Source organism: Ursus arctos, unplaced genomic scaffold (genome assembly GCF_023065955.2).
Source record: "Ursus arctos isolate Adak ecotype North America unplaced genomic scaffold, UrsArc2.0 scaffold_16, whole genome shotgun sequence".
In the NCBI taxonomy this organism is placed as follows: Eukaryota; Metazoa; Chordata; class Mammalia; order Carnivora; family Ursidae; genus Ursus; species Ursus arctos.
Genome location: NW_026622830.1, coordinates 26,267,760 through 26,289,470, shown reverse-complemented (window position 1 = coordinate 26,289,470; position 21,711 = coordinate 26,267,760). Strand labels below are relative to the sequence as shown.

The 21,711-nt window shown below is 39.0% G+C and overlaps 1 protein-coding gene across 1 annotated transcript; it reads right to left on the bottom strand.

Moving 5' to 3' along the window:
• Nucleotides 1-3,505: 3,505 nt before the first annotated feature.
• Nucleotides 3,506-8,642, bottom strand: LOC113258193 (beta-defensin 116). The gene is made up of 2 exons (XM_026502851.3): nt 8,576-8,642; nt 3,506-3,744 (listed from the first exon to the last, which is right to left on the bottom strand). The coding sequence occupies exons 1-2, from the start codon at nt 8,640-8,642 to the stop codon at nt 3,506-3,508; spliced, it is 306 nt and encodes a 101-aa protein (XP_026358636.2).
• Nucleotides 8,643-21,711: the final 13,069 nt, after the last annotated feature.

Below are 21,711 nucleotides of genomic sequence, written 5' to 3'. Positions count from 1 at the left end.
GAGTAGAAGTTCTCTTTTTTAACCTTTTATGTTTTTGGACGGCAGGAGAGTTAATTTGCATAAAACAGAGTGAATCTGCTGAAAAGTCTTTGATGTATTTAATCTAAATGGAATAATATCTATTTACCATTCTTTCAAGGGCGTATTCTTTAAAACACTAAGAAATTATATAGTAAGAATGTTTTGAAGGCTTAATCTTGCAGTGAGGTAGGTTTCATGGAGTATCTGGAGTCATTCTGTAGAAAATCTGGAAACATACAGAGAATCTGGAAATAGGATGGTTTTGAATATAAATACAAACTATTATTATTATTTTGTCAGAGGTGTGTATTCTATGTGTATCTGAGAAGGTTTATAGGTTTTTTTTTCCCTCTTTGAGGCTCATTAATGATGTTTCAACCTCTTACAGATATACCTATAAAGGAGAGAATTTAGAATTTTTATTTCCTTTTGTAAACTTCTCCCCATAAATATCATGACTACTTTCTGGACAAAATGGGAGATTTCCAGATTTTTCTCTTAGATATTTTAGAACATCCTGCCCTAAGAATAAAGCAGGAAAACAATACTAGTTTGGAGATAATCTCCGGCCACCAATTCCACATTATACTAAGTGATACTGTAGTCATTTAAAATAAGCTAAACATAGATGAGACTTTCTCTTGACCATTTGACAGGTAACCCCACAGAGTAGAGTTTTACCAAAAAAAAAAAAAAACAGTACACCTGAATTTTCTCAGGTATAGGCGGTGTTAACAGGCAAAATACATGGTTGAACTCAGTTTATAGTCCCTACCTGAAATACAAAGCTTTTTTGAGCTCAGGCGTGGAGCCATGGAATCTCCAGGCCTTCAAACGGAAATACGGAGGAGGATCTGAAAGTAAGGCCATGTGTGAATTCAGTCCACATCCTGTACTCCACCTCCGCCCTTCCTTGGATCTTACAAACTACGCCAACTTGTTGCACAAGAATGACCAGACTCAAAAGTTTAAAATAAATGTCTGCCATTTATTAGAATTGTTTCTCAGGAAGTAAGACGTAGAATGCCCATCAGGCAGGGGCTTGGAATACTCCACCCCTGTACTTAACACATCAAAATTACAGACTCTCTTTTATAAGAAAAGAATTCTTTTAATTCTTTTAATGTACCTAAAAATCCCTGTAAGACTTGTGTTGATGAGCTGTGGAGAAAGTAAGACTGGAGAAGGAACAATGAGAGAAACTGGTCTTCTGGGGAGGGTGACGTGGACCTTATGAAATAGTGAACATCAAAGACACTACTTGATAAGAGTACTAATAGCAATTAAAGTGCAGAGAAATACACTTTTGTACAAAGGAAATCACATTACTTGTTGAGAAAAGCAAAGGCAAATGGCATGGAAGATCCTTAAAAGAGTAAAAATATACATTGCAGGGAATAAAGCATTAAGGGTTTCTTAATTACTTGAGTTTTTTCACTTTAAGAATAATGAACGCTCTCCTTTTGGTTATGCAAAAGCTGATTCCACCATTAAATAGAGATCAGTTTGAGTCGGAACTAAAAGCACATTTTAATGATTTGGACATGATAAGCTGAGATGAACTGGGGGATCCAGAATGAGTCCAAGTTTCTGAATTGAGCAACAGGATGAATTGTAGGTGTTGATTACTCAAAAGGGAAGACAAGGGAAAAGCCAGACAAACAGAGTTGGAATTCAGCTTAGGACACTTGAGTCTGAGATGGCTGAGTAATCCAAGAGAACCTAGCAAATACATAACTCAGTATGTGAGTCTGGGCCTCAGAGATGTTGTCTGGGCTGGACACGTAAATACAGAACTTGCCCAAGATCACACAGCTTCTGAGCAGTGATGGGGAACAGGAACACACCCTTCTGACCACATTCATGCTTCTTTCTCTAAGACATGCAAAAACCAAGGAAATGGGAATCTGTGCTTTATGCCTAGAATTCCTGAATCACTTTCCCTCTACAAAAAACTGCTAAAATAGAAAGTCTGAAATATTACATTTCAACTGCTGTGCTGAACCTGGGACCAATACTGTCTTCTAAATATTAAAAGTTGTGTCTAATCATGCTACTTCTGGCAGAAAGTTCCTTTGTTCCTTCTTGAAACCTGGCTTCTGCCGAGCCCCTATCCCATTTGACAAATACATCTGAGTGTCAGTGAATCTCAAAGATATAAACATCATTAAGTTTTCGCACCAGACTTCTAAGTCCCATGAAAATTAAAATCGACCTGTATAAATTGGTCATTTAGTGAGTGCATGGCCTTTAATCCATTGTTCTGGGCTGAAATTGTCATTTGTCTAATAATGGGAAATGCAGGTAAAGTGTCTATGGTGAAAAAGAGAGAGAAATAGGGAAGATAGCAAAGAAATACAATGGGGCAGGTGGCAGAAGAAGAAACCCCAAAAGTGAGTGGGAAAGGACACTCAAGAGAGAAGCCAAGGCAAACCTAACAAAGGCTTCAGGGAAGGTAAGCAATGTTGAAATGGTGGCTAGAGGCAAAGTGGTAGATGGTAAAACCTGAAGAATGCTCGAGTTTTTCAACAAAGAAGGTGTTGATGAGCAAAACCAGGGCCATTTCAGTGAAGTGATATGCACAAAAGTCAGATTTCTCTTAGTTGAGGTGAGATTAGGAGTCTGGAACTTAAAGAACTTAGTTGGGAACACTGGTTCTAGAAGTTTAGATCCGAAGAGGGGGAGAAATGAAACATTAGCCATGGAAGAGGAGTATATGTAACACAATGAAAATTCCATAGCATGTCAACTATTAGTTGCAACTAAGTTTGGAGTGGAAAAACAATATCCCTAAATTCGCAGGAATGAAAGGATCTTAAAGGTTATCGAGGACAGTGTCCAGCTTCTGTTCCAAATCCCTCTCTAACACCATAACCACAACCACCTCTGTTTCACACCCAGAAATGCTGAGGGACAAGCCTACTTAATCCACTTTCCAACAGCTCTACCTCTTAGAAAATGTTGCCTTAATTTGTCTAGCAGATTCTTACACTCAATTCTAGTCCTCCATCTGTCTGGTTCTGGTTGACACTGCATCATACCAAACAGACCAGGATGGTTCTCTAGATGTCAGAGGCAACCCTCTTGTCCTTATCCTGATCCTACAGTATTTACTCAGAGGACTCGGCGATCTCCCCTATATATTCACGGGATCATCTAGACTCAATCCGGGTGTCATCTATCCCTCTGCAGCCTCCAGAATGAATCACAATCCTCTTGGTGGTACCAAAGCAGAGCAGAAATGTGATCTCCTCCCTTTCTTGGCACCCTCAACACTACGGAGCTATTCTAGCATCCTGTTTGCTTTCTTGGCCAGGGTCCTTTCCTATATTCTGTTGTTCCCCAACTCCAACCTAACCTTCCCCTGTCCAGTGATGACTACTCACAGATGAAAGACACACACATGAGAAGGAATGCATTTTTATGGAGAGGGTGTTCCAGAATGAGGGAAGAATCACTCCAGGAAGGGGTAAGTTGGTGATATTCAAATTTTAGAGTAGCTTGAAGTATTTGTAACTGACAGGTTGGAGTCAGGGTCATAATTCTTCACATTGTTAGAACGGGCTATTTTCACAGAAAATTTCAGGCAGCACTTTTGACGATTTGGGCAGGTTAGGTATTGAGTTTCATTTTTTCTGCAGGAGTTTCTGCACATGCCATGGTAAAGCTGGCATGGATTCCAAGGCTCTTGGCGCTTGCCATACTGGGATCTGAACAGGCCACCTGGGGAAAACATAGCCATGTTTAGTTTCCTTGCAGCAGTGATAATAGGAGTGGGGAAGCGTGATTTAAAAAGAACAAGCCCTGAGAATATTAACAGGATCTGGAGTCAAAACCACCTCAGTTCAAATCTGGGCTCCATCATTAGAGCTTCTCACCCTTCAGCAAGTTACTTCAGTTCTCTGGCCCACCACTGCATCATTTTCACAATGGGTGTCATAATAGAGCCAACTTCTTACTGGTTTGTGATGGTTAGATTAGCACATATAGTATGCTCAGAAGAGTACCTCGTGCATAATAAGAAGTAATGAAATATTAGGCAGTGTTGTTGATAAGAAAGTCTTTTCCTGAGGGTCCGGGCCTTCAAGGGCTGCTCCTGTGAGCACGTATTGAACACGTTTTCAAGTGCCTGTATAGATGTGTGCTCCTCGCGCAGAGCTCTATCAGAGACAGCCAGGCTCCACGGTGAGGCAGGGCACACATATTTGAGCCCCTGCATGCCTTCGTGCTTCAAAACTCTTGAGCAAACATGTGTCAGTCGTGTTTGTACATTGGCCCCACAGAAACAGATACCGTATGTACACGTGCAGCACACTGTGTACACACACTGGCACATATGCATGTGTCCCTATTCACATAAATTGAGCATATACACATGTGCTCACTGTACAGACCTCTACCACACACTTTCCACATATGGCTAAGGCCCATGCATGAGTATTGATAGCTATATATCAGTCATCCAGATATGTGCATGTGTGTATAGGTTCTTCAGCTGAAAATACTCCAGTGGCAAAGTTCCTGACACTTAGCCTTCTATAAATATTAGTCATCAATGGTATTAGTCACCTATTGGAACTTTCAAAGACAAAGGAGCCAAAGAAAATAATACTAACAGTCACTGTCACATGTCCAACATCAACTATGTGTCAGGCATTTTACAAATGATATCTCATTGAACCTTCATAAAAGCCTATTGTTATCTCTGTTCTTTAGATAAAGACACTGAGGCTCAAAGAGAACTCTTGTTCTGTCCACATTTCCATAGCTTGTACTTGGCCATCTGTAGGATTCAATTTCTTCTCTATATGATATTACGTCCATGCCCTTTCCTCTCTCTGTCACATTGCCTCTCTATATGATAGGATTTCTAGGACAGAGTGGCATCTTCCTTCATGATGTCTTCAGGTATAAGGACTTCTTCAGCTATCAATAGATAGTCCAAAATCCACAGCTTAGCACTCCAGGACCTTTTCCACCCATCCCCTCATTTCACACCCATTCATCAACACTCACTCTGTGCCATGCCGTGTACTCATGCTAAGCATGCAGAGGTCTCCAATGCCCACCCACATTAATAAAAATTGGACAAGCAAGTCTGACATTATTTCCTGCATGGAAAAAGAACATTTTGATAATTTTTTGACAAAAGAACGTAAAATGTCCCAAGTTTAGATGAAGTTGGAGAATGGGAATGGGAAGAAAGTGGGAAAGAAAATGCCTTAGTAGTAGGCATCCCATAGCATTTGGGCCCTGGTATGTATATGAGCTGCCCCAGAAATTGGCACTCCAGCCCAGAGAAGGCACTCAATTGCTGCTACATCAGCCAGCTTGCTGGTTAACCAGAGCAAGGAGGTAAAAAATGGTACCCCTTCATCCATGTTCCAACCGCTGCATTTCCTACTTTAATCCTCACGCTTATCATAGAACCTCTCTCTCTTTTGGCACCATCCTACTTAAAAAAGGATGAGGTCTTCAGGAGGCCTCGCTAGATTGACACCACACTCTTCTGGCTAACATTTGAACTGGTGGACTTTCATTTTCTCCCAAATACAGTGGATTGAAGCCAAGGCACCCAATGTCTCCTCTTTGTAGTCACCAGAGGATGGATAGGAACATAGATAACAGGAATGAGAATCAGGCAAGCCGACCTTTCCCTCACTCTCTCCATATGAAAAATAGGTCAAGGCAGGCCCAGGAGGATTCTGCTTACTGTGGTTAAATAAACAAACAAAGGTTTTGTTGTAGATATTTCTAGATTCTCAATCCTACAGCTGTTCTAACCCTGTATTGCTCTGCATCTCTACAAATGAATACCCACATGAAGTTAACGTAACCTTTGACCATGCCTCCATCTCCAAATTGAAGTCAGAGACCTGCATTTATTATTTTTTTTCTTTTAATTTATTTTTTAAAAATTTTTTTAAAAATTTCTACTTAAATTCAATTTAATTAACAATATACTGTATTATTCATTTCAGGGGTAGAATTTAGTGATTCATCAGTTGCATATAACACCTGGTGCTCATTACTTCAAGTGTTCTCCTTAATGTCCATCACACATTTACCCCATCTACCCACCACCTCCCCTCCAGCAATCCTCAGTTTGTTTCCTAGAGTTAAGAGTCTCATGGTTTGCCTCCCTCTCTGTTTGCATCTTATTTTATTTTTCCTTCCCTTCCCCTATGTTCAACTGTTTTGTTTCTTAAATTCCACCTGAGTGAAATCATATGGTATTTGTCTTTTTTTGATTGACTTATTTCGCCTAGCAAAATACCCTTTAGTTCCATCATGTTGTTGCAAATGGCAAGATTTCATTTGTTTTGATGGCTGAGTAATATTCCCTTGTGTATATATACACCACATCTTCTTTATCCATTCATCTGTTAATAGACATCTGGGCTCTTTCTATAGTTTGAGACCTACTTTTAAATTTCAGCTTTGCCTCAGACCCTTTGTACTCTGTACCAAGTCTCCCAATGTGAGAAATGGGAATGAGAAAAGTTGCACCAAATCAGAAAATCTCAACTGTGATTGTGAAGAAGGAAGTTAATAAGATGTGTCATACTTTATAATAACCTGGAGAGTTGTTAAGTATACTCACATCGAGTTTCTAGAAATTCTGATTTGATAGGTCTGAGGAGAGGCCACAGCAAAGGTGCATGCACAAATGTCCCAAAAAATATGCATTGGTTCCTGCCTGAAGGGAGAATCACAACCCTGCCTGACTTTCTCACATTGACCTATAGACATTGCTCAGCCCATTTCCCACTTTGGATTTGTATTAAGAGCAAATTAAAATATCATAAATCAAAAAACAAAACATATGCTCTAGACTTTCTAACAGTTCCATCCAAAGCCAAAAGCAATGTAATACGTAATTTCTCTGCCACCTGTGCATCCCAATCATGATCCTTCCCTGCCTAACTTCTGAGGTTCTTCCTACCCATATATATGTTGTAGGCATGAGTCATTATATGCTTACTCATTCATAAATGTTTACTAAAACCAACTCTGTACAAAGCACTCACCTCAGCACCAGGAATACATAGATTTAAAAAGACAGAGTCTTGGCTTTCAAACAGTTGAATTTCCTAAGTGTATGTTTGGGGTGATGAAAGGAAAAAATGACTTTGATTTTCCTAGAAAAGTTTGTCCAGAACAGTTCCTGCCCATTAATTCTGCCAGGTGAAAGTATTGAATAGTTATTAAGGAAGCAACACTATGTACAACTTTTGAAGCATAAAGCTGTCTTGCTTTGTTGTTGTTATTTGCAAACCCACCTGTGGTTTCTACCACTGCTCCAACGTGGAAACTGAACTTTACTGAGTGAGAATAGGTGTCTCCCAAGTAAAGAGGATGAGGCCGGGTAAGAAATAAGGAGGAGGAGAAAGTGAAGTAGGAAGAGGATGGGAAGGGGAAGGAGGGATAGGAGAGCGAGGAGAAAGGGAAAGAGGAGAAAACAGTGACTCTGAACTCATTCCCAAGAAAGGAGAGGCAAACTTAGTTCTCTATGGGGCTGGGATGAGGTTATTCCCATGTCTCTCTGTACTTGCCAAGGTTTGAGGAGAGACACTTGAGGACATTCCAGCCTCCTGATATCATCTTTCCTCACTGCCTACAGTTGTATTTATTGCTTTTCAGTGCCCTTGAAAATCATACTCAAGAAACTTTTTTAAGAATTTGAAAATATTACCAGAGATTTTTCATGCAGCATTCATTCTCCCCATTTCAACAGCCACAGCTCTGCTGTGATGAATGAGACTGTCTGTCTCAAACTCAATTATCCCCAAACTCAGGTTAGCCACCCCTGCCTAGATAGACCCCACATATGCCTGGCTTGATAACACACCTACTTAAACCAAACCCCTAACTCCAACTTGCAGCCTCATCTGTTCTCTAACCACCTAAGGCTCACTTATAAAATTTAACACAAACATGACACTAGCCGAGGCACCCAGCCCCAATTCACAGCATCAATACAAAACACAGCCCAACCACCACCTTCACCCCAACTCTCAGTTCTACCCAACTCCAGCTCCATTCAACAAAAATACCTTTCCTTCTCCAGACTATACCAGAACATTAGTCCAGCCCAATCCTATCAACAGAGTTGCTCACCCTCTCCTCATGCCCAATCATTTTCCTAATATTACTCTCTCTCTCTAAGGTCATATATCATCCCCACCACAACTCACTCTCCCAAACTACCATTGATCCCTCCGGTAGCTCCCCAACTTGGATCTAATCTCTCACATCTAATGCATGCATCAAGCTCCCCTCCCACCGACAGCACCACCTAAAATGCTTCATGCGTCAATACTCCACAATGCCAGGAACAGCAGGAGCAACAGCCTCTTGAATTTGTCTTGGCAGAGCAGAACCAGGGGAGATCTTGAGATGAGATGGACTGTGGGAGTAACATTCACATACCTAAAGACCAGAAAGGCTTTAGGTAGTGCCTATGGTATGTGAATGGGAGTCATCTCAGAGATCACCAACACAACAATACCACATGCAAGACCCCAGAACCTTTGAGAGTGGCCTGAGTTACCTAGAGTCTTGCGAACCAGGATCAGAAGGATGGAAATGGTCATTAAATAGGGCTTCATGACTGACATGTCCTGAGAGAATGGAGGGCTGTGCTGCAGAGGACCGAACAGAGATCACTGCAGCAGAGCAATGCCCTGCCTTTATCAGTTTTGGAAGTGGGCCAGGGTTGTGTGCAGTGAACTAAAAGGGATGAGACATACCTGGGGTCAACCAGGCAGAAGGATAACACGTATCACATATCTCGGCTGGGCACTCTGTGTAAGTGTGGGAGATTTGCCAGCGGCACCCATGTCAAAGTGGGCCTTCCTTCCCAGAAGGAAACAAAGGCAAATTAGAGGCAGTTGGCATTTTTTTGTGAGACAAATTTGAGTGAGTGAATGAATCAAGCAAGCAATGAGAAAACAAATACATAAGTATAAGAAATAAGGAGTCCTTATGGACTATGAGAAACAAACTGAGGGCCTCAGAGGGGAGGGGGGTGGGGGATTGGGATAGACCGGTGATGGGTAGTAAGGAGGGCACGTATTCCATGGTGCACTGGGTGTTATACGCAACTAATGAAGCATCGAACTTTACATCGGAATCCGGGGATGTACTGTATGGTGACTAACACAATATAATAAAAAATCATTTAAAAAAAAAAGAAATAAGGAGTCCTTTCTTAAATATTTGTCTTTACCCTCCTTGAGAGTAGAGTGTCCCCTCTGTCAGTAGTACTTACTGCATTTCCAATCCAATACTAGGCATGAAGGACCAACAAAAGAGAAGGGAAAGAAATGATGATCAAAGATGGAGAAGATAAACTGAAGGGGAAATATATGGGGGAAGGGAGGGAAAGACATGAGGCAAAGATAATGGCAGTTTATATTTACCATGAATCAACCATGTGTCAATTTCTGTACTAAATACTGTGGTCTAGATCTGAACACTTACCACAACACTGTGAGGTTAGGTAATATTTTCCACTTCATGGATGAGGGCAAGAAAATTTGAAGAGGTGATGTAACATTCCTAAGCCACACATCTGATGGGACATAGAGTCTAGATTAGAAATGATATCTGGAACATAAGAAATAGCAGGAAGATCAGTAGGAGAATGAAGGGAAGAATGAAGGGGGGGTAAACAGAAGGGGGAATGAACCATGAGAGACTATGGACTCTGGGAAACAAACTGAGGGCTTCAGAGGAGAGGGGGGTGGGGGATTGGGATAGGCCGGTGATGGGTATTAAGGAGGGCACGTATTGCATGGTGCTCTGGGTGTTATACGCAAATAATGAATCATGGAACACTACATCAAAAACTAAGGGTATACTCTATGGTGACTAACATAACATAATAAAAATTTATTAAAAAAAAGAAATTATATCTGTCTGACAGTATATGCCTTTGAGGGTTTCCATTCTTCCTGTGAGTGGAAGAACAGAAATGAGAGATAAGACAAAAACATAATCAAATGCTAAAAATCAGAGAGTGATTTACTGTTCAAGATAATAAATTTAGTTTGAGGAATTCAGTGCTCATCTCTTGAGAAATGAGAATGAAAGGATTTTTTGGAGGAAAGCACATTGACTTTTTACTCCAATGAATCATGTGGAAGGTGGATGGGTGGGATCCAGTCTTTTGAATGGATGTCTGGAAATGAATGAAAAGGCTCTTTTCAAAAGTCTAAGATCGGATTGCTACATCTTGCCACAACAAGGCAAATGGAACTGGACTAGTCCTCCCACTATAAGCAACTCTAACACTTGAAAAATAGAGAAAGAGTAACTATTTCAGTTACTGAATTAAAGGCAAAGCAGAAATGAAAAGGCAACTTACAACGTGCGAAAATATTGCAAACCATTATCTGATAAGGGGTTAATATCCAAAATATATAAGCAAGTCATACAACTCAAAAACAAAGAACAGATCATCCAATTAAAAAGTGGGTAAACAAACTGAGTAGATATTTTTCCAGATGGCCAACAGGTACATGAAAAGTTGCTCAACATCACTAATCATCAGGGAAATGCAAATCAAAACCATGAGATACCACCTCACACCGGCTAGAGTCACTCTGACCAAAAAAGACAAGAAATAAAAAGTGCTGGTGAGGATGTGGAGAAAAGTGAACCCTTTGTGCACTGTGGGCAGGAATGTAAACTGGGACAGCCACTGTGGAAAATTATATGGAGGTTCCTTAAATTAAAAATAGTACTTCCAAATGATTAGGAATTCCACCTCTAGATATACATCTGAAGTGAAAGCACTATCTCAAAGAGATAACTGCACTTCCATGTTAATTGCAGCATCGTTTACAATATCCAAGACATGAAAACAACCTAAGCATTCATCAACAGATAAATGAATAAAGAAACACTCTCCAAGAAAAGTGTATGCCTGGTCAAAGGACTAGGGGAAGGGTAGTCTAACAACAGAAAACCATCTTGGCAATACTCACCGTACTCCAATAACACTAATGGAAATATCTCAGCCCTCCTTTCTCCATGGTTTCAGAAAGTTTTCACACCCTACCCATGGTGTTCACCCCCCCCCCATGAAAGCAGTGCTCAGACTTCCTCACCAGGTGATGTTGGTGGGGACATATGGGGAGGTAATCTTCCATCTCCTGAATGGCAGAAGCAGGAGTTGCTTTGATTCTCTTGTGAAGTAGTGTCAACTAAGCCCAGGGGGGTAGCTGAGCCTCCTTCTCCACCCACCGTTAATGGAGACCGAATAACATAGTGTAAGTCAGAGCTAGTAAGCATTTTGCTTTTCCCCCACCCTGCTTTGCCAGCATAATCCGAAGGGGAGACTAAATATATACAAGTGCCCAGCCTCAAGCTATGTCTCAGCAGAGGATTGCCTGCTAAGAAGAAAAAGGAGAAAGAGGAGAATAATAATTCAGAGTCTCATAATATTATATCCAAAATGTCCAGAACACAATTTTTAAAAAAATCACTCTTGCCAAGAAACAAGAAAATAACAACATGAATTGGTGGGGAGGGGCAGAGGCGGGGAAAATGAATAGACACCGATACCAAGTTTAATCAGATGTTGGGATTTTCTGATAAGAATTTTAAAGCAGTCATCATAAAATATTTCAAGAAGCAATTAATAATTATTTTGAAGCACATAAAACGTAGGAAAGTTTGGCAAAGAAAATAGAAGCTATAAAAAAACTGAATGGTTATTAGAAAAGAAAAATACAATTACTGAAATTTTAAAAATTTACTAGCGGCATTCAGTGGTAGAGTGGAGATGATAAATGATACAGGTGATGAGGGAAAGGTCAGTAGAATTTGCCCAATCTGAGCAACAGAGGGGAAATAGATTGAAAGAAACAAATGGAGTTTCAAGCACCTGTGGGACAATTACAAAAGAGCTAATATTCAAATCATCTAAGTCCCAGATGAGAGGAAAAAAAGAGAGAGTGGGACTGAGAAATGTATGTGAAGAAATAATGGCTGAAATACTCCCAAATCTGGCAAAAGGGATAAACCTATAGATTTAAGAAGCCAAAAAAAAAAAAAAAAAAAAAAAACCAAATAGAATAAACCTAAAGAAATCAATGCCTAGATACATTATAATAAAACTTCTGAAAACTAAGTACCAAAAAAATCGTGAAAACAGCTAAAGATAAATGATTCACTGCTTTTAGTAGATCACAAATTTGAACGATAGGCGATTTCTCATCTGAAACTATGGAGGCCAGAAGTAGGAGACATAACATTTCTCATGTACTGAAAGAAAAGAATTTCTCATGTACTGTCAACCTTGTAGTCTATATCTGGAAAAACATTCCTTAGGAATGAAGAGGAAATAAAGACATTCTCAGACACAGGGAAACTAAGAGAAATTGCTGACAGCAAACCAACCATGAAAGAATAGCTAAACAGAAGGGAAATGATAAGAGAAGAAGGCTTGAAAGTTTAGAAAGGAAAAAAGAACATTAAAATGGGTAAAAGTAGAGGAAAATATAATAAACTATTCTAATTCTCAATAGTTTCCTATCATATTTCATGCTTAAAACAAAAAAATTTTAGCCACATTTTTGGAACACTTTTATTTTTTTTTCTTATTATGTTATGTTAGTCACCATACAGTACATCCTTAGTTTTTGATGTAGTGTTCCATTAAAACAAAAATTTTGATGCCATATGGCATAGTGTTCAATGTATGTAGAGAAAAAAGTTTAGATGATTATATATATTTTTATAACAATTTTTTATTATGTTATGTTAGTCACCATAGAGTATATCCTTAGTTTTTGATGTAATGTTCCATGATTCATTATTTGCATATAACACCCAGTGCACCATGCAATGTGTGCCCTCCTTAATACCCATCACTGGCCTATCCCAATCCCCCACCCCCCCTCCCCTCTGAAGCCCTCAGTTTGTTTCCCAGAGTCCATAGTCTCTCATGGTTCATTCCCCCTTCTGTTTACCCCCTCCCCTTCATTCTTCCCTTCGTTCTCCTACCGATCTTCCTGCTATTTCTTATGTTCCATAAATGAGTGAAACCATATGATACTTGTCTTTCTCTGCTTGACTTATTTCACTTAGCATAATCTCCTCCAGTCCCGTCCATGTTGTTGCAAATGTTGGATAATTGTTCTTTCTGATGGCTGAGTAATATTCCATTGTATATATGAACCACATCTTCTTAATCCAGTCATCTGTTGAAGGACATCTCGGCTCCTTCCACAATTTAGCTATTGTGGACAATGCTGCTATGAACATTGGGGTGCATATGGCCCTTCTCTTCACTACGTCTGTATCTTTGGGGTAGATACCCAGTAGTGCAATTGCTGGATCATAGGGTAGCTCAATTTTTAACTTTTTAAGGGACCTCCACGCTGTTTTCCACAGTGGCTGTCCCAACTTGTATTCCCACCAACAGTGTAAGAGGGATCCCCTTTCTCCACATCCTCGCCAACATTTGTTGTTTCTTGCCTTGTCAATTTTTGCCATTCTAACTGGCATAAGGTGGTATCTCAATGTGGTTTTGATTTGAATTTCCCTGATGGCTAATGATTTTGAACATTTTTTCATGTGTCTGTTAGTCATTTGTATGTCTTCATTGGAAAAGTGTCTCTTCATATCTTCTGCCCATTCTTTGATTTGATGATTTGTTTCTTGTGTATTGAGTTTGAGAAGTTCTTTGTAGATCTTGGATACCAGTCTTTTATCTGTAGTGTCATTTGCAAATATTTTCTCCCATTCCGTGGGCTGCTTCTTAAATTTCTGTGGAACCAGAAAAGGCCCCGAATCACCAAGGAATTGTTGAAAAGGAAAAACAAAGCTGGGGGCATCACATTGCCGGATTTCAAGCTATACTACAAAGTTGTGCTCACAAAGACAGCATGGTACTGGCACAAAAACAGACACATAGACCAATGGAGCAGAATAGAGAACCCAGAAATGGACCCTTGGCTCTTTGGGCAACTAATCTTTGACAAAGCAGGAAAAAACATCCAGTGGAAAAAAGACAGTCTAGTCTCTTCAATAAATGGTGCTGGGAAAATTGGACAGCTACATGCAAAAGAATGAAACTTGACCACTCTCTCACACCATACACAAAGATAAACTCCAAATGGATGAAAGACCTCAGTGTGAGACAGGAATCCATCAAAATCCTAGAGGAGAACATAGGCTGCAACCTCTTTGACATAGGCCACAGCAACTTTTTTCATGACACATCTTCAAAGGCAAGAGAAACAAAAGAAAAAACGAACTTGCGGGACTTCATCAAGATAAAAAGCTTCTGCACAGCCAAGGAAGCAGTCAAAAAAACTAAGAGATGATTATATTTTTTAACAAGATTTATTTATTTATTTTAGAGAGAGAAAGAAGAGAGCAGGGTGGGGGAGGGGCAGAGGGAAGGAGAGCAAGAATTTCAAGAAGACTCTCTGCTGAGCACGGAGCCCAGTGTTGGGCTCAGCCCCAGACCCCTCAGATCACGACCTGAGCCACAACCAAGAGTCGAACTATCAACTGACTGAGCCACCCAGGTGCCCAGATGATTATATTTTTAAAGTGCGGAGGCTAAAGAAACTCAAATGGAAGTAAGATTACTGCACTTCACTTGAAATGGTCAGACGTTCATGCCAGCAGATTGTGATCAGTTACATATGTATATTTCAATCACTAAGAAAACTGTATAAAGTAATATACTTTAAAAAGCCCACTATAAAGTAAGCAAAACTAGATCAATCCTAAACATTGTTGAAATAACACACAGGAAGTTTGGAAAAGAGAAAGGGTGGGAACAAACAGAAAACAAATAATAAAAATTGGAACACTTAAGCCCTAATATATCAATAATTACCATAAATGTAAAAGATCTAGAGGACAGTAATAAAAATGGTGAGTTGCGAATGCCAGAATTTCACCTCTCCATAAAAGCAATGAGAACACTGTCAAATGGTCAGAATCACCTTTGTTAGAACTTTGAAAATTAATCAAAGATGTGTAACTGCCTGAGAGCACTTATTCAAGAAAAAAGGCTGACACAGTGAAACAGTGAGCTGTCTAGCATTTTACTTTACCCCAGTACCATCTCCCACTCCCAAACTCAGTGGTAGCCTTGAAAGTAATAGCCTGCATCCTCAGTTCTGGAAAGAACAGAACAGACACCACATCATTTGATCTATCCGGTGTCTCCCTGCAAAATTGGCATGAAAGACTTGACTTTATTTCACTTGACTCCGAACTGACTGCTAAAGATCCTATTAGGGGACATTTGTCAAAAAAAAAAAAAAATTACAGGCATATATTTTAGTCAGATCTTGGATACCAGTCTTTTATCTGTAGTGTCATTTGCAAATATTTTCTCCCATTCCGTGGGCTGCCTCTTAAATTTCTGTGGAACCAGAAAAGGCCCTGAATCACCAAGGAATTGTTGAAAAGGAAAAACAAAGCATCACATCTCTGCCTACAGAGATAAATAACGGTTGAGGGGGGAAAAATAGAAAAATCAAACAGCTTGGGAGGAAAGGCTAGGGCATAGATGTCCATATGGGCTTTGAAAAACTCTGACACATTCATGCATGCAAAGAAACAAGGAAGTATGACTCTTACACAGGGATTAAAACAATCAATAGGAAGTGTTCTAGAGGAAGCCTGTACTTCGGATCTTCTAGACAAAGACTTTAAATAAAGTCCAAACAGGGAAAGAAACTATGTCTAAAGAACTAAAGAAGATACAAATAAATGGAAAGACACCCATGTCCATGGACTTAATATTTTTAAGATGTCAGTACTACCCAAGCGATCTACAGATTCAGTACAATCTCTATCAAAATCCCAGCAATTGTTTTTTCAAAAATAGAAAAATCCATTCTAAATTTCATGTGGAATCTTAAGGATCCCTGAAACGCCAAGTAATCTCAAAAAAGAGCAAAGTTGGAAGCCTCATACTTTGTGATTTTAGAACTTGCTACAAAGCTACAGTGCTACAAAACAGTGTGTTACTAACATAAAGACAGACATATAGGGCTCAGTCACTTAAGTGTCTGCCTTCAGCTCAGGTCAGGGAGGCTGCTTCTCCCTCTCCTCCCGGATCACTTTCTCTGTCTTTCTCTCTCAAATAAATAAATAAAATCTTTAAAAAAAAAAAAAAGGTAAAGACAGACATATAGACCAGTTGAATAGACTGGAGAGTCCAGACATATAGCCCTCATATATATGCTTAGGTAATTTTTGACAAGAGTGTCAAGACAATTCAATGGGGAAAGAACAGTCTTTTCAATAAATGGTGTTGGAAAAACTGGATATTCACATGCAAAAAAAAATTAAATTGGAGCCCCACCCTCTACCATATACAAAAATTAATGAAAATTGATGAAACACTTAAGTATAAGAGCTAAAACTACAAAACTCTCAGAAGAAAACATAGGGAGAAAGCTTTATGACATTAGATTGGGTGATGATTTTTTGGATATGACAGCAAAAGCACAGATAACAGTAGAAAAATAAGTATGTTGGACATGATCAAAATGTAAAACTTTTGTGCATCAAATATCACTATTTAAAGATTAGAAAGGCAAACCATGAAATGGGGGAAAATATTGGCAAATCATATATCTGATAAGGATATTAACAAGGCATAGAGTAGTAATATCTGGATTATATACAGAAATCTTCCAGTTCAACAGATCCTGGTTAAAAATGGGCAAAGAACTCGAATAGACATTTTTCCAAAGAAGATATACAAATGGACAAGGGCATGTGAAAAGTTGCTCAAAATCACAAATCATTAGGGAAATACAAATCAAAACCACAATAAGATATCACTTTATACCCATTAGGATGGTTTTATTTTTTAAAAAATGAAAATAACAAGTATTGGCAATGATGAAATTAGAGCTTTGTACACTGCTGATGGGAATGTAAAATGGTGCAGCCCTATGGAAAACAATACAGTGACTCCTCAAAAAATTAAACATAGCATTAACATATGATCCAGCAATTCCACTTCTGGGTCTATACTTTTAAAAAATGAAAGCAGGGATCCAAACAGATATTGATACACTTATGTTCATAGCAGCATTATTTACAACAGCCAAAAGGTGGGATAAACAAAATATTATGTATACATAGAATGGAATATTATTCAGCCTTAGAAAAGGATACAAATTCTGACACATGCTACAACATGGATGAATCTTGAAGATATTAAGGAAAGCAAATCGAGCCAGTCACAAGAGGACAATTATTGTATGCTCCCACTTATATATTAGAGGAGTCAAACTCATAGAGACAGGCTGCCAGGGGCTGGGGAGGGGGAAAGAAGAGGAGAATGGAGAGTTAATATTTAATTGGGTACACAGTTTGTCTAATACTGCTGTTATTCTAGGCAGGTGGAACTTTTTGAACCCAGCTGTTCAACTGCCAGATCCAAAATGAGTAGAACATGACTGCTTCAGTTAAGAGAAGATACTCATCCTAGGCTTCTATAGCTAATGTTTCTATTCCCAATGCTGGCTTAATAGAGTTCACTAATGGATCATCTATGAGAAACCCACGGGTAAATATTAAAGCGTATTATGCAATATCAGTCCTCACGAGATTTTGGCGGCTATGTGGTGACAAACATAAAATCAGCCAAGCAGCATCACTCTAGCTCTTACATGAGCTTTAAATTAGCCACCAGTCTTAAAGAGAATATCTCTACTGACAGTAAATACGTGTGTGAAGCCTACATACTATCTGGAAGAATAGAGCTTTCTAACGTCAACGAGAATAAAATGTCACATGGAAATGAATTGCTAATTTATTAGAGTCATTGCAATTTCCCAAACAGATTTATGTAATTCATTGTAGAACTCATACCGGATGAGATGAGCTATCTGAAGGAAATGAATTTGCACAAAAATGTCTCCTAAGGTTTGGGCTGGGGAAATTGAAGCCCTATTACTTCTATCCAGAGACTCCTATTCACAGTGTCAGAAATACGCAACTCCCCCAAACTGGATAATTAGAAATCAAGGAGAGCTAAGAAAAGCACCACAGGAATATGGGGATTACCCCATGGTATTATTCCTGTACCCCAATTGTGCATACATAGCTTTTCATGCCACCTAACCAGCAATATCATTCAAACAAAATGAATTCACTAGAAGTCTTGGAATTATACCACTCCTATATAAGGACCAATCAATAAATAGTACAAACGTGCTGTTTGTCAGAACATTTCTTTACAGGAAACAGCTAAGTTACATCAAGGAAGCCCCACTGGGCCCCACATTACATAGGACCTGGGGGTGAATGAATATTGTAGAGCTTCCGCCATCAGAAGGTGAGAAATTCTGTTTAGTAATAGTATGCACTGTTGCCATTGTCTAAAGTAGGTGGTCAAATGATGAGCAGTCGTACTGAATTATATCATCCCAATCTTTGGAATTCCTGAACATCTAGAATCCAAAAGATGAAGTCACTCTATTTCTGTGGTAAATCAGCAGCTCTATAAGACCTTACAAATACCAATAACTTAACACACTACTTATCGTCCCTAGTTCTTCAGAGAAGTAGAATGAATGAACTTTATCCTAAAGAATTCTTTGGCTAACATATCAAACCACTGGTTTATGGTGATCAACAGCCTTGCCTTGGTTCTATGAAAATTAAAGTCAACTCCCATTAGCAAGTATGATATTTCTCCCTTTGAGTTAATGTTTGGAAGTTTAATGAATTTAGGGGTTAAAACTAATCCCTGACCTGATAACAATGAAAAGTACATCAGACAGAAAGAATTTGCTTGTTTCCCTAGGCTCATTATGCCATCGTGTGGCCAGATGAGAGAAGCCTCCCCCTGAGAAGATATGTCATCAATGCAGAGTAGGAGACAAAGTCTACATCTAAGTATTCTAACAATTGGCTGGACTGTTGTCCTATTGGAGAGGACCTTTCCAGATGTTGTTGATAACTAATACCACTATCAAAGTGAAGAAGCAACACAGCTTTTCATGTGAGGCCAGCATCTATGACTGAATGGGTTATAATTCCCATTAAGGACCTTAAAGTTACATTCTCCACACAGTAACTGAAAATAATACGCAAGATGAAAACATGAGAGTCTCTAATGGACTGATGGCAAGAGAGGCAAGGCAGACTGCTCTTACTTTCCTTTTAGTTATACTGACCAGTATAATTCTAATAATTTTATTTTGTACTAAACATGGAGCTCATAGTTTTATGTCTCCTTCTTTTAAAAATAAGTATCCCAACCTCATGGAATTTTGTACCAACTAAAAATTGCCCTGAATATGGGGTTAAGGCTCAAGAAATCCCATTATTTGTCTGTAACACTTCAAATGCACTGATTGGGTGGTTTGAATTTAACGGAAATGGGAAATTTCAAATCTTCCCACAGACTGAAATCAATATCACCCAAATGTTAAATAATATAATCTCAAATATCACCTCCTATTGTGGTACTGAATATACCAATTGGATAGAATTGTTAATTAATCAGGCTGAATGTAATTATACTCACATTATATTTCACAGGACTCCAGCTATTCATTTTCTTTTATAGCCTTCGAGGCCTGGTTTAACAAAACTAAAGATAGATACAAAGGTTAGGGGAAAAATATCTGAACCTGAATGGTGTGATTGGTTTCTCCAAAAAGTCCAAAATATATCATCCCATAAAAATAAGTTTATCCTGTTTATTACCTAGCAAGCTTCAGTCCCCATATTTAAGGCCCCTAGGAGAATTAAGTGAATTGCATTTCTTAGTATTACTGCTGCTGATATGAATCAATTTTACTTGTACACAATGGACTTTACCATTCTGGAGAATATTTAGAGAGGGGCCAAAAGGACCATGATCAAACTAACAGAGACATTAAGTACTGTGTTAGGAAGAATCAGAACCAGGACTGGAATCACAAACCCTTGTAGTATAGGAATATTCATCAACAACTTAACACCTTGGGGCAATTGTGGAAACATGTAATTCAAAGGCAACCAGGATGGAATCACAGTCTAATACAGGATTAACAGTAGGAGCAAAATTAGAAAGAAATTGAGGAAGAATTGGGAACTGGACAGCTTGAAATGAAATCCTGTTGCAACAAAATATTGCTGAAGAATCGTCCCAAGCCCTCACCTGTATAACTGAACAACTAGCTATTCAACAATTACTTGTACTGAACTACAGGTTTGTACCTGCTTCTGGGAGCAACTGATACTGGGCATGGAACTGCGTGTGGAAAGATTAAAGGAAGGTGTTTTGATGATCCACATTTTTATGTGGATCATACCATAGATATGAAAACTGAAAGTTGGTATTTGCAATTGAAACTACTGAAAACTGAACAAATGTAACTAGTGTAAAAATATAAGTTTTCTCCCACACCAACGTGGAACAAATGTGTTCAAGGGTGCCTGTCATTCAAAGACACAGGCACGCAGAAGACAGGAACTATAATTCAAATGTTACTATTGATATTGACAGATGTTAGAAATGGCCTATGTCCCCAAGATTTGGAACAAGCTGAGCCCACTTGTTTTCAATTTAATAGTTTTACATGTACTCTCCAATGAGCACCTCATAATCAAACTTGAATAATCAATAATATAAGATATTGTATCATATTGGAAACAACACTTGGAAAGATGAGACTATTTCTGTAGGCAGGGGTTTAACTTGTAAGAATAAACTTGCATAATTGATGGATATTCACAAGAAACATATTGGACCATGCAAGAAAAATTTCTACAGAAAGCTTTAGACTACCAAGCCTCACATGTTGATGATACATTAGGTATCAACCAGGTTAAGCTAAGAGGAGAGCTGATGAATAACTCTCAAATTGTAGAGCAGTTAGAAAAACAAGCTACTAAAACTAATCAACAATTTGATAAGGGGGAATTCTTATGCATAGCTAATCAAGAATCTGCTTTAAGTATACATGGCTAAAATGATATTTTCAAGGGCTATTTTACCTAAAACCAATATTCTTTTACTTTTTAAAAATCATCCTATCATAATATTAATTGTGGCTTTATTATGTATAATTCTTGGGCTTGTTGGATATGTAGAATATTAATTAAGAGCTCAAAGAGAAATCAACACTACAGTGCAAATTTTATGGAGAATCTGCTACTACAAAATAGTATCTAAAGGAGAAATGATTGTAGGGAAACTGAACTTAATAGAACCTTACTGGGGCATGTTGAAAAATGTGACTATCTTGGGGCGTCTGGGTGGCACAGCGGTTAAGCGTCTGCCTTCAGCTCAGGGCGTGATCCTGGCGTTGTGGGATCGAGCCCCACATCAGGCTCCTCCGCTATGAGCCTGCTTCTTCCTCTCCCACTCCCCCTGCTTGTGTTCCCTCTCTCGCTGGCTGTCTCTGTCTCTGTCGAATGAATAAATAAATAAATCTTAAAAAAAAAAATGTGACTATCTTATCTATTAATATTACTGTTTTATGTACCCATCATTCATAGGGCTCCTGGCTGGCTCAGTCGGTAGAGCATGTGACTCTTGATGTCTGGGTTGTAAGTTTGAGCCCCACGTTGGATGTAGAGATTACTTAAAAATAAAATCTTAGGGGATGCCTGGGTGGCTCAGTCAGTTAAGCATCTGCCTTCAGCTCAGGTTATGATTCAGGGTCCTGGGAGGGAGCCCCACGTTGGCTCCCT